This window comes from Lissotriton vulgaris, chromosome 10 (genome assembly GCF_964263255.1).
Source record: "Lissotriton vulgaris chromosome 10, aLisVul1.2, whole genome shotgun sequence".
NCBI classification, from domain to species: Eukaryota; Metazoa; Chordata; class Amphibia; order Caudata; family Salamandridae; genus Lissotriton; species Lissotriton vulgaris.
Window position 1 is genome coordinate 854,670,947 of NC_141698.1, and position 14,501 is coordinate 854,685,447.

The 14,501-nt window shown below is 39.3% G+C and overlaps 1 protein-coding gene across 1 annotated transcript in view; it reads right to left on the reverse strand.

The window, feature by feature from the left end:
- The window catches only part of DBF4 (DBF4-CDC7 kinase regulatory subunit), a 179,256-nt gene that overhangs the window by 80,815 nt on the left and 83,940 nt on the right, over window positions 1-14,501 (reverse strand). The window contains exons 6-8 of the mRNA XM_086941796.1: window positions 12,922-12,991; window positions 9,719-9,792; window positions 1,774-1,804 (exon numbers count right to left, since the gene is read on the reverse strand). Of these exons, the coding sequence (XP_086797922.1) occupies window positions 1,774-1,804; window positions 9,719-9,792; window positions 12,922-12,991 (175 nt within the window). The remainder of the gene's footprint in view (window positions 1-1,773; window positions 1,805-9,718; window positions 9,793-12,921; window positions 12,992-14,501) is intronic.

The window sequence follows — 14,501 nt, forward strand, 5'->3', positions numbered from 1 at the left end:
ATTTAATTACAATTAAATTACTTCCCACCCTATTCCCCAATAAACACACAACCCACTACGGAAAATAAATTAATTGAATTAACATAATTATCAATTAACCAATTAATACAAATTAATTACCAATTAAAAATTAATTAATTACCAAATAAAAAATAATTAATTCTAAAAGAATACCAATAATAAATTAACAGATTTAAATAATTACAATTAAATTACTTCCCACCCTATTCCCCTATAAACCCACAACCCGCTACGGAAAATAAACTAATGAAATTAACATAATTATCAATTAATTAAGAAAAATTAATTACCAATTAAAAATGAATTACCAATTAAAAATGTATTAATTACGAATTAATTAACAATTAATTCAAAATAAATATCAATAAATAAAATAGATTTAATTAATTGAAATTAAATTACTTCCCACCCTATTTCCCTATAAACCCACAACCCGCTACAGAATTAACTTACACAAAAATTAAATAACATAACAAAATACACTTAAATAAATTCGATATTAAAAATTTGATATATCTTAATTACTATAATATATACTTCGATATTTTAACTTTCTATATTTTAAAAATCGATATTAAATTACTTACCTTCAAAACGATATTTTTCACCTCTATATTCTGTCCATTCGATATTTTGTCCATTCTATATTTTTACTTCGATATTTGTGTCATTCTATATTTTTGACTCAATATTATGTCTGTATACCGATTCTGGGCAAATCACTAAATCTCCCCGTGACTAATAAAAAGCGCTCGGATACCGGATACCTTTGGGTCAGGTTTGCGATATATAAAACTCCGTAAAATAAAAAATTAAAACAAACAATTATGCTACTGCACACATCTACCGTATGAAAAACACTGCCATGAAATACAACTACACCACGAGTGTCCTATGATCACATATGTACAACCAAACCCAACCAAAGCCTGCACATTCAAATTTGCATGAACCGATATAGCAATATACGCTGCACCATTCTCTAACAGAGTAGCATTTAGTCTGTGAAGCCACAAATGTTGTGACAAAGACCCACACACCAGTTTCAATATATAACACATAATGCAACTAAAAGCTCTATAACTAATCTATAGAGCAAAAAAAATTATTACAATAAACCCAGCATATATTGCAAAATAACATAACCATATCTAATAATAATCTATTCAGTACCGTTTTAAAAGTACATCAAAAACAGTAAGTTAAAAGTAAACATCATTATTAAAATAATACATATTAAATTATGTCAACAACAACATCATCTTCCATAGGATTACAGAAATCAGAAGTCATCTACAGCAGTATCATGGATGATGTCACAGGCAACATTTTCTGTGAACCTAAACAGCATTGATTGAAATGTCACCAATGATGCCATCAAGTACGTCATATAAAAATGTTATTAGTGATATCATGTGCGCCTATGAGCACTGCATGACAGACGCAGGAGTGTAGCTTATCTCACTCAACCAAGATAGAATTCCTGCTAGCTGAAAATAACAAACAAGAAACAGTACCATCCTGACTCAATAATATGAACCTTGACTGCTTCTAACAACTTTCATTGAATGCTAAGTCACCTGGATCGATCTGGGACATCAACCTCACCATCAAAGAACACACTGCCCACAAAAAAGCGGCTTGGTAGCACCCACTGTTTCTTCCAGAAAGCAACAATAGAACTGCAGTTAAAACCCTCATACCCTTTCAACTGGATTGTGCTCTAAAAATGGTCAACATGATAATACTTACATTTTACTTTCGGATTGTTGGATTCTTTACCCTGTTAGAAAAGAGAACAGTTTAACTGGCATGGTCGGAATTATAAAAATAATATTACACAGAAAGAAATGCATTCAGTTTACTACTTTCAACACGCTCTATGGAACGTGATTTGTCATCTTTCAACATGTGAGGAGGTTTTCCGGATTCATATTTTTGCAGATCTTCATAGGTCTTTCACAAAACAAAGAATAAACACATGTTAAATACAATTTAAAAAAAAATACTGGAAATCCCATTGCCCTGATACTCTGAGCCCAGTAGTAATTTATCATTTTTGTATCCATGCTACATGCCATATCTTAGATTTTATTTGCCAAAGTAGAGGGAGGCAGAGGTAGAGGCTAGGTTTATCCTTCTGACAGTTACGTAGTTAGACAAAAATCGAGTATATCGAAGAAAACCTGCACTTAGGGAATTTGATAGGATACAGCAAGAATTTGTTGCAATCCCTTGTCTATAAAGACACCCCTCAACCACCAGGGTTGCCCCTAGTTGGCATACTTCATCATTGGGGTTCCTCCCAATCCTTCACGGTTTGAGGCATGCTGCAACTTATGACTTACGTAGGAGCACTTTGTATTGCAGACTATGTGTAGTGCAGTGATGTGGTGTGGAAAGGGAAAGAAAATGTAAAAATACCTAACTAGTTGGCCACTCTTATAACCGCCCTTAGTTGGTATGGTTAAAAATCAGGGGCCTTTTACTGAGAAGAAACCTGACCTTAAGGAGCCTGGTTGTCTCAGTAATGTGTCAATTTTGTCAACATGTTTCGAGCTGTTCCCGTAAAAGCTCTTCATCAGGACTCCATGAGGTCCAGCTCTGTGTGTACCACTCCTAGTGAATCCTGTAATAAGAACACAAACCATGCACACCTAAAGCGCACTGTATACATACGGTTCTAGTGATTAATCCTCGTCTGTAATTAGAAAGCAAAAAGATATATTGAAAACAGTCTCCTGTTAGCCGTGCTGGCCGGTCGTATTAGCATGATTGTGCATACAACTATCAAAATATCGCATCTGTTTATGGTGAGTGCTCATATGGGCTATCCTATGTGCTCAAATAGTGTGTCATGAACATGTCACACACTGTAATGGGTGACACCACTCATAAAATAGCACTCGTGAAACAAGACACCACGTGACAGTACAACATAATACACAGAAAAGATAATCCATGTGACTTACTTCTGTAGATGCTATATTATTGCATCATGGTGAAACTTGTAGTCACACTGTAAAAGAGGGAGGGGGGAAGGTCTATATATCATGTACTCTTGTTGCTGCTTAACAGGTGGGTAGCATACTCCATCTGTAGGAAAAAAAAGAAGGAAGTCACCCGCCACTTACTTCGTCAAAGCCGCCTCTGGTACAGTAACCTATTACTCTCCCTGGAGACCGCATGAGCCGTTTCCATTTCTAAAGCCCTTTCCTAACCATGCGGTGAGAAAACAAAACGCCCTGTCATTCTGCTTCATAGTACTAGACCGCTCGGTTAGTTCAAAATGGCCGCCGTTGCCGAAGTAGTGGCAGCGCCATGTTGGGAGAAGTCCCATCCTGAAAAACATTAAGTTACTGGAAATGTATGAGGAAAGGAGGTTCTATTAAAGTGTTTCACGTAACGCAGAATGGATTCAAGCGATATGCATACAAAAACATTGGGAATTACACAGGTATAGTATTTTGTTGTTTCCCTGCCAAGAAAACAAGTCCTACTAGGGGGCAGTTAGATGTAATGGCTACTACCTAAGTGAGATATTACTTCAACCAGGTAACTCGCTTATAATGTTGAGCGGTTGCTTCCCACGTATGACAGTTTTATTCTTATTATTGCATGCATGTACCCATGGACACAGCGGTCAGTATTTTACAATACATATTTCAAATTAATGGCTGCTTCGTGGGTTCTTTTCAACTGCTGAGATGTCCCATTATCGGACAGATGTTATCTGAAGGATCTCTCACTGATGCATTCCCGGTGAATAGCAACGCACTCTTATCGGCTCAGATGTACCATTGTTAGACAGATGTACATTAGAATCTCTCAATGATACAGTCCCGGTGTTGTCACGTTTTAATAATCGTGTGTAAGCAGGGGGTCACTGTTTTAAAGTGTCTTGTCTTTATAACACAATATTTTGGTGTGGGACTCCTTCATAGTTATTGTTAGATGGGTCTCGAACTATTCCAGATTATCACTACAACACAGGTGTTCAAGGACAACCCCCTTGAACACCTGTGTTATAGTGATAATTTGGTACACGGACTCCTGGAAAAAGAACAGTGGGGGGTGTACGAACTTCACACTGACACCGTGGGACTTAATGACAATATCCCGTGGGGCCTCTTACGTTGAAAATGCACAACATTGAGACTAGTGGAGACATCTTTAAGAGTCTCTATAACTAAGTATAACACCCTGGTTTTTTAGAGTACACAATCACACGAGGACATAATCGTTAGAGACCAATCCAACAATAACTATGAAGGAGTCCCACACCAAAATATTGTGTTATGGAGACTAGACACTTTCAAACAGTGACCCCCTGCTTACACATGATTAGAAATACGGGACAACACAGGGAATGTATCATTGCGAGATTCTAACATACATCTGCCTAACAATGGTACATCTGAGTGGGATAATAGTGCGTTACTATTCTTCAGATACTCTTCAGATAACATCTGTCGGATAATGGGACATCTCAGCAGCTGAAAAGAACCCACAAAGCAGCCATTAGTTTGAAATATGTTGTAAAATACTAACTGCTGTGTTCACGGGTACATGCATGCAATAATAAGAATAAAACTATCATACATGGGAAGCATCTGCTCAACATTATAAGCGAATAGCCTGGTTGAAGTAATAGCACACTTAGATAGTAGTCATTACATCTAACCACCCCCAAGTAGGACTTGTTTTCTGGGCAAGGAAACGGCGAAATACTATACCTGTGCAATTCCCAATGTTTTTGTATGCATTTCGCTGGATTCGATTCTGCATTACGTGAAACATGTTAAGATCAACTCCTTTCCTCATACATTTCCAGTAACTTAATGTTTTTTCATGATGGTAATTCTCCCAACATGGCGCTGCCACTACTCCAGCAACGGCGGTTGAACTAACCGAGCGGTCTAATATTATGAAGCAGAATGACAGTGCGTTTTTTCCCGCCGCATGGTTAGGAAAGGTTTTTCTAAAAAGACACAGCTTATGCACCAGTTATTATGAGGTCTCCAGGGAGAGTAGTAGGTTAGTGTACCAGAGGTGGCTTTTCCGAAGTACGTGGGGGGGGGGGGGGGGGGGGGGGGGGGGGCTTCCTTTCTTTTTTTCCTACAGATGGAGTACGCTACCCACCTGTTAAGCAGCAACAAGAGTACATGATATATAGAACTTTTACTCCCCTCCCTCTCTTAGAGTGTGGCTACAAGCCCCTCTAACCCTGGCTTTGACCATAATGCAATAATATAGCATCTACAGAAATACGACACATGGATTATCTTTTCTATGTTTTATGTTGTACTGTCATATGGTGTCTTGTTTCTCAAGTGCTATTTTACGAGTGGTGTCACCCATTATAGTGTGTGGCATGTTCATGACACTATTTGAGCACAAAGAATAGACCATATGGGCACCCACAATATATGGGTGCGATATTTTGATAGTTGCATGCACAATCATGCTAATGCAGGGTTCGAAAAATCCACTAGCCCGGTTGCATTTGCAAGCCAGATTTAATTAGGGCGAGCTCTTTTTAGGACCTCCTCGCCCTTTCTGGCAAACAGAAAGACAAACTGACTTTTGTTTACGAAAGCAGAGCAAACGTGACAAGATAGCAAGATTTAAAGTTTTTTTTATTGCCCACAAGGTAAATGAGCAATAAAAATGCCTTTAAATCTTGTTAACTTGTCACATTTGCTCACAGAGGTCAAGTGCATTACAGTTAGGTCGAGTAGATGTTTTAAGTTACTAGATCTGTAGACAGAATGCAGAACAATGTCATACATTCACCCCAGTACAGAGATCTGGGCCTAAATCCATTGTTTATTTGCTCTCCACCCCACCCCAGTTCAGACATGGCCATATGCAAGTCAGCCTTGACCCTATGCCTCATGGGAACAGTCCAGCCCGAACCGCCAAGCCATGTCTCTACTGGACCGGAATCAAGCATCCTAGGACCGGTTTCTGGTTATCAGCCGTCTTCAGCCAGGATAGCTTGACTCCAGTGGTGTGGAGAGAATGGGACTCGCGTCTGAGCATAGTCCCTTGCTCACTATGCCACTGGAGTCAAGCTATCCTGGCTGAAGACGGCTGATAGCCAGAAACCGGTCCTAGGATGCTTGATTTTGGTCCAGGGAAGACATGGCTTGGCAGTTCGGGCTGGACTGTTCCCACGAGGCACAGGGTCAAGACTGATTTGCAAATGGCCATGTCTGAACTGGGGTGGCTTGGTGAGCAAAATAACGATGGATTAAACCCAGATCTGTGACTGGGGGCGAATGTTTTGCCATTGTGCAACATTCCGTCCATCATCTTGTTTGTTTTGCTCTTTTAAAAGTAAGCACATTTCTCCAAGTAGAGGAGATATTGGATGTTTGTTGATCTTGTACTTTGTTTGAGGTATATTTTTTGGTATCTCTGATAATCTAATGGCGTAGAGTAGACATTCTGTGCCATTAATAATATCCAATTGTTAGCTGTTGCTGTCCTTCTCTAAGGGTAGTCACCCTGATTAGAATGTCTTATGGAAGACGAGTTGTGCCATACTTTTAGCATTGCTAAAAAGGGAGAGGCTGTAGAGGGTACGCAAAAACTTGGCCCATTGGTGTCCTCTAATTTATTAATTATTTTAATTCCCTCATGTTTCTGTGTACCAAATAAAAGGTGCCAGATAATGATAATTCAAATAAATATGGTATGTGTGTATACATATACTCACAGCAGCATCACGTATGTGCTACATTTTGAGAGCATTTGGTGTTGAAGTTGTTTCTGTGACAATTTCCTCTGCTCTCTTCCGAAAGATGTTGGAAACGTTTTTTCCATCTTTTCCCACTTAAACAGGAAATAGTGGCTGAACAAAGCTTGCGAGTTTGCAATATACAACAGCGTATGGGGGGGGCAACTACAAATCTTTTATCCGCTGCTTCAAGGCACATATTTTCGAGGTTGGAACTATTCTGTTGCCATTTGTTATCAATTCAGAGCAGTATACATGACCACAGAATCAGTAGAAAAGTATACAGTAAGAAAAAGTGGAATTTGTAGAGCAGCAGCTTTGTATTTACGCTCTACTCTAGGCACTGGCAAATCAATTGCTAATGTGATGGATGCGATAAAAGGTAGCTAAACAATCCCAAAGTGATCTTACCGATAACATGCATGTACATTCTAAACAGAAGAGATGGCTGTGTTTGGTGCCCACAGTGATCGTACAGTGAAAAGTAGTTACAGAGAGTGATTACTAATGATATTTGTTTTTTTTCCAAGTAGGTGTTAGATGCCTGCCTAGTAGGCTCACATATTGAAATACCAGTTCCAGAGAGCTGCTGACACAAATGTCTGCTCTCTTCATCATATCAAGGAATGCAAAGATTAAAGCCCTGATGCCAATTGGATTGTGCCAACTTCTTATGACATCAAAAGAATCAAATTGGCATAGTCCCAAAGAATGTATGGATGTTGGATTTGCCATTCACTGATGAAGAGATGTTTAGTATCAGGCACGCTGATGTAAGAATGTGTTGTAGGTTGAACTGCACAACATCCAGTTTTTCCAGTCAAAAAACAGGCTCCAAAGCAGCACACCCAACTTTTGTTTTGTTCCAAACTCAATGGCGGAAAAAAAACACCAAAGTAAGGTAGTAGACATCAACTTTTTGCAACGTCAAGGATTTTGGATTCATCCTCAAAACTAAACCTCAAGTCTTGCATAAAACAACTTGTTATATTTCAAAAGTGACATAAAATGGCAGGACAGGGCACAGAGTGTGGTCTCCAACACATGCTACAAACTGAAGATGCTCACACAGGTAAATTTGCAACTATTAGAATATTGAAAACATTACACTCATTTAGAATCCAAAGAGCGGAAATAACAACAGAAATGATTACTTCTGTCATGTTGCAAACACTATAAATGAGGAAATTAATTAGGAATCTAATATGCTACTTGGCTGCTGCAATAGATATGCTTATATCTCAAATCACTGAGGAAGTGCCTATTCTTTATAGGTCCCTCTTTGGCACAGCCAATGTGCATTACCATTCTCAAGAAAGCAAGAGATGAAGAAGGTTTGTAAAGTTTACAGCCACCCCTCCTCAGAACTTAGCAGTGAATAACTGGGTCAACACAGAAACAAAGGATTGATTAAGGTATCCTTCTTAAAGAAAAATCACATTCTTTCCCACATTTCCCTGTTATTGGGTAACCAAACAGGTCAGATTAGGGACAGGCTGGTAGGGCTGGGGCCAAAGCAGATGGTGTCTCTTCTTCCTGGGTCAGCACAGCTCTTTGGTTCTTGTTTCTTCCTCAAATCTGAGGCAGTCAGGTCCAGGGTCGCTCCTAAACACCATCTTAAAGGGAGCTACAGGGGTGTGCAGGTCGGGACCAATAGATCCCAAAGGAGAAGAATGTTTATAAAGTTTACAGACACTCCTCCATTGAATTTAGCAGGAAATAAGTGGGCCAAAATAGAAACAAAGAATTGAGTAAGGTATCTTTCTAAAAGAAAAATCACATTTCCCAAATTTCCCAGTTATTACATAACCATCAACCAAACTGTGTTCCATCTCATGGACCACATTGAATAAACCAACTCCAGCCCAACTCTCATTTATAGTACAACTAAAATCTCTTTGGTTGCACACAGGTAGCATCAACAAAAGGGGAGCAAACGATGGGAAAATAACCAGGTCGCCCTCCACTCACAAAACCATAATACACAAGACTGATTATGAGGGAACACTATTTTTTTTTTTTTAGAGTACCAGGGGAAGTCTGAAACTATCTCTGCCAAAAAGCTGGTTTCGCCAAGATGCTAGTCATACCGAGTTCCCAGTGTTCAAATAGAAAATGTTTGTCAATACACTAAATAACACCTCATATCATGAGCAAAACTAGAAAAAGTGTGAGAGGTTAGAAAGTACCTCACGTAAGCATCACCAAGGGAGCTGCTGGTTGGTACTCACCAGTTTGCTCACATTATCATCATTGGTAACTTTCATTATCGTGAAGAAAGAAAAAAGGTAGTGTACTCATTTTTAGAGGTGAATAAAAAAAGTGAAAGAGAATGCAATATCGATGCTTATGTCATTCTTAGCCAATCAGACCCCATGGTGAGAAAGAAGAAACTTGCTTCTCCAAGCTAAAATGAGTTGTGACTCACGTGAACGTACACATACTTTATAGATCGCAGTGAACACACTCAGATTAAAAGAAGAGCATGTGTTAGACCATTCCAGTTAGAAAGGCCAACATGTTTCATTGCCACTTATTTTTGACAATTTCATCAGGGCTTGGGTACCGGTCTTCACCTCACCCACACTTCAAACACAACCAGGTGGTTACTAACAGAGTTGGTAACAACAACACACCATTCAGGGAGCACGCACAACTTTTAGCCACGCATCCCCTGCAGAAAGTAGTAGTCACCGCTTGTCAGTCTTAAGGCATAGATTTAAAGCTCTTGCAACAGCACTACAAAATAAGCTGCAACCAGTTGTTCAGTCATCCAATAACCTGGTAAGGAGACACCACTGATCTTCTATGAATAGTGTGTCATTGATCCACACAGTCTCCACCGCTGATGTCAGGGAACACGCCTCACCATACAGGTAGCAACCAGCTTGGATTTAATTTGTCATTGCAAATGTAAATGATTCCATTATTTCATTTATAAGGCGTACTTACCACAACCTTGGCGGCAGGGGCTGGTTTCTTGATGTTAGCACACCCCTTCTTTTGTTCAATATAACTTTTAACATCTGTAAAGAGGAGGAAACATTTATATACATACTGTTTCAAATGAGACTTGATGTTTCAGTTGATAAATGTATATTCCCCAACATAATCCAACCAACATTGGAATAGTTGTATTTTAACTCCAAATCCGGTCAATCAACAGTATTCAATGATACAGCAGTAAAAAAGGGAACAGTAAATTGGACAGTCTACTCCAGAGATACATGGATCACTATATACTCTGAATCTGTCTGTTACATTCTCATACCAGATGGTTACTCAATGTTCCTATCCAGACACCCCTCCTAAAATATCAGACTGTGAGTGGAGTGGTATTTGTCCACTAGAATAACCTGACATTTCACCGAAAGCCCAGACTATCCTCATCCGCCTTCCAATGCCCACCAACAAACACAAAAACAGTTACTTCTAAACATGGATCTACCTCTTCATTTACAGAAAAATTTAACAAGTATAATGGAGACTTTAATTTCCTTTGTAGTAACTTATCGTGATGCCTTAAATCTCACCAGCTACTATATTACAAGAAATAGTGGTCCCTACCAAAGGAACATGAAGTAATGGGCACAGGACTACAAATAGGGCTGTGTTGTTATAAATCCAAATGGAAAGAATTGTATTTATTTAAACATCCACTGAAAGAACAGGAGGAACACAATATGATTACAATACAGTGGGTACAAAGGACAGGGTATGGAAATCAACATCTTTCCAGACCTCAGGCATTTGCATCTATGGTGACTTTCAACAATACATATTTACAACAGTCACAGTGTGAGAAACATCTTGTGCTCCATCTTGTGATCGTAATAAACTTATCGGAGTCAAGGTGTGAGTGTCGACGATGTGTCGATTCCCAACTAAAATAGGGGGATAATCATTATCAGGACAGGGAGATCTATATGCCTGAGAGATAGCCTAAATAAGGCAAATAATTATGCATAAGTGGGGGACAAGGGAAGGAGAGGGGGCGGGTAAACCAAAGGGGAAGGGAGTGGGGGAGGGGGGAGAGAAGAGAGGAAAAAGGAAAAGAAGATAAAACATTAGAGAGGGCGGGTGGGTATTAACCAATATAATTGCGAATAGCCATGCATAATACAATAAGGGGGTATTAGCCAATGCAAGGCTTCATTCAATAAGGGAAGTAGGTGTATTGCGTAGTGCAATACAGGCTCAAAGACTAGTGCATCAGTGAAAATGAAGCGAATCTAACGTATGCACTGTGAAGGCAAAATCTCACCTACAACAAAGGTTTCATACTAAGCCTACTAGGTTTCACTTTTGCTCTCAGTGAACTTAATCTACATGCAGTCACTAAGAGTTTTTGGAAGTTCTAGGATTCTCTTATTTGTAGGAGGGGGATACTCGCCTGCACCTCACCACTGATTCCACAAATAACTTAGAACAGCTGCATACCCATAATACAAACAATGATGTTATCAAAGAAATCTAAAACCTCTTCTCCAAACTAATGTGGACACCTAAACCCAGAGGCTGGACGCATCTCTCTAAACGCTTTAAAAGAAGCTAAATCACCGACACTTTATTCTCCAACCTACAACTAGAGTCGCACATAAAGCAGTTCTTACATCAAGTATTCCTGCTCCCTCTTTCATAATGGAGAATGATTTAAAAAAGGCTGTCTAGGTTTGGGATTATGATGTACTGATCACATGCACCCTGTCACAGCTATTCCTAAATGGCTACCCGTAGAAGCCTGATTGAGTGTTTTTAAACAGGGTCTGTTACCTACGACACCAACAAACTCAACACACCAAGACATCTAGAACAGAAACGAATCCTCTTTTGAAGTCTCAAAAGTGTTAGGGCCAAATCAAATATAAGATTGGAACCCCCCCTGTCACTCCCTCAGATTCAAACAGAAATTAACTTTGACTTGCTCTGCGTCTTGGAACACACCTTACACACACTCCATGCAGGCACTTCCCTCCAATGTTACACTCTGACAGTTTTCTAAAAAAAGATAAGAAAATCTAAAATCATCCATGCTAGCTTAATACCAACAAAGATGTAAATAGGTTAATAAATGGCCTCGACTCTGAACCTCTCGAAGACAAACAAGGATGATAACCATTTTAATTCGGTATTACTGGCAGAGCACAACAGGCAAAGGAAACTGCTGATTACCTCACCAAAACTTTACTAGCTCAAAATGCTGGTTCAAAGATTCTTTCTCCACACCAGGGAAAGGTTCTGCTAAAGGCATGGACGTAGAAAATTGTAAAAATATGATTTTTACTTTACTGCATGAACATTCTTCGGTACAAAATATGTCCAAAGAATGCTCCTTGCAGCAATACATAGGAAATCAAACAGCACATACTCCCAAACCGCCACACGAGATTTGCACCGAGCAGTGTTCATCCTCAGGACATTACATGACATAAGTTAACTTTATCAGTCTGCAACCCCCCTCATGAAAGCTTTAGGACTGCTCATGATCCCCTAGATGTCATAAAAAATTACCTCAATGGTAACATTACATATCACATTAGCAATGACATCACTATGGGTACAGTAGAATTTCTTTGTGTGAATATGTGTTAATACACAATGTTGCACTGTAGACTACAGTTGTTTACAGGTGTAAATATTGAGCATTTACGTACAGTCCATTTGTGGATGAGTAATAGTTTTCATTGTGTGTTGAAAGTTGAGGTCTGTGTAGCAGACCAATTCTGGTTATTTCAGGCATTATTAGGTTTTGATCTGGGATCATATCACTTTAGCAGAGATTTCTTTCACTGAATTGCTTAGGTTATCATTTGAATGTAAAAGCACTATATGAACAACTTCTTTATTTTGATTGTGTCATATATTGGGACAAATCTGTGATGCACAGAGTTTTGGGTGACTTTTCAGGTTAAGCTTACGAGAATTAGCAAGACACAGACCCACATTTACGTATATCAGGCAACCACCTAACAGGTAGTAATGCTTTGAAACAACCACATCCAGAGATTGAAGACATTTTGTTTACATATCACGCACATTTAAAAATAAGAATATTTATACTTGGTCCTGAAAGAAATACATACATGTTTTCATATAAATCTTTAATCAAGTACAAACAATTCATGCTTTTTACCCATGCTATTTAAGCTACATACCATCAACATGAATCACTTTTACACCCCATGACAAAGCGTTGGCAAGGACACTATTTGCAGGTATGATCTCCTGTAAAACAAAAATATGTTTTGTACTTATTTTACATTCTTAACATTTTAAAGTATTTCAGATACAAAAGGTGGTTGTATCTGGCCAGCTACACAGCGATGAGCACTGGCCAAGAACTCTAAACATAGCCTTGTCAACTAGAGAGAGGAAATTTCAAGATGCACAGTTATGCTGTAGGAAATACTTTTAAGGTTTAATATGGGGTGTTCTCTAAAATTAAGAGTGAGGATTTAAAAAAATAATTTATGAATCATAATGGATAATTTCTTTACTTTTAGAAACTGCAAAATACACAACATGTTTTTGTGGACACGTTCTTTGTTATAAACAGTTCTAAAACATTTTGAAGAGCCATGTGTGGGTAAACAAATCCTGGCATCAGATTGGACTGTGTAACGTTTTGGCAATGGTCTACTCCTCAGAGGGACGAATGACTAAACCACCATTAAGAGTGTTCATTTGAGAAATAGGGGGTGAAACAGGTTTTTCTGTTGATGGGATCTCCTTCTGCTTCAGCTGCTCTGAAAGGGGTTGCAATCCTTGACAGCAACACAATCTTGGGCAATATCATTCTTTGCAAATGGGATTACCCTGAGGACGTTTAATATTTAAAATTTCAGTTAGTAGTCATTAAAAAAAATATCCTAATTGGAAGCAACTTTAACTTCAGTCTATATATATATATATATATATATATATATATATATATATATATATATATATATATATATATATATATGTGTGTGGGGGTTGGGGTTGTGGGTGTGAGGGTATGGGGGCTGTGTGTGTGGGATGGGGGTGTGTGGGTGTGTGTGGGATGGGGGTGTGGGGTTGTGTGTGTGGGGGGGTTGTGGGTGGGGTGGTGTGTGTGTGGGGTTGTGTGTGGGGGTGGGGTGGTGTGTGTGTGTGGGGTTGTGTGTGTGGGGTTGTGTGTGGGGGTTGTGTGTGTGGGGGTGGTGGGGGTGGGGGTGTGTGTGGGGTTGTGTGTAGGGTGGTGTGTGTGGCTCAGCGAGACCTACAAAAACCTCTATCTCAAGACTGCAAGACATGCAGGAGACTAAAACAGTCAAAATGTGTCTCCATTCCGATATCCTTACGGATTCTAAATGGTTATATATTAAAATGTACTGTGCAATTTTGCACCAAAACCAAAGTAGAATGATAAAAGGAAGAGGCACGAATCTCATGCACAGCTTGTTATAAATCTATTGTTTTAGTTTTGCTCTTTCTGGCATCTGACTACAACATCCAGAATGAATCTGGGGGTAAAAATAATAGTTTCAGAGATAGGAAGTAGTCTAAAGTGGAAGATGCTAGGACAACAAGCACGGAGGATGTGGAGAAAGAGGGGTGGGGTATAGGAAATAGATAGACTTAGAGAGAAGAGGTTGGAGGGCAGTGGGAGAGGGATGGAGAGGACAGGACAAGAGGGGATTCGGCAGGAAGGGCTGGAAGGAGGGGAAGGGAAGGGGGAGGAGGGAAGGGGGAGGAGGGGAGGGTAGGGGAGTGG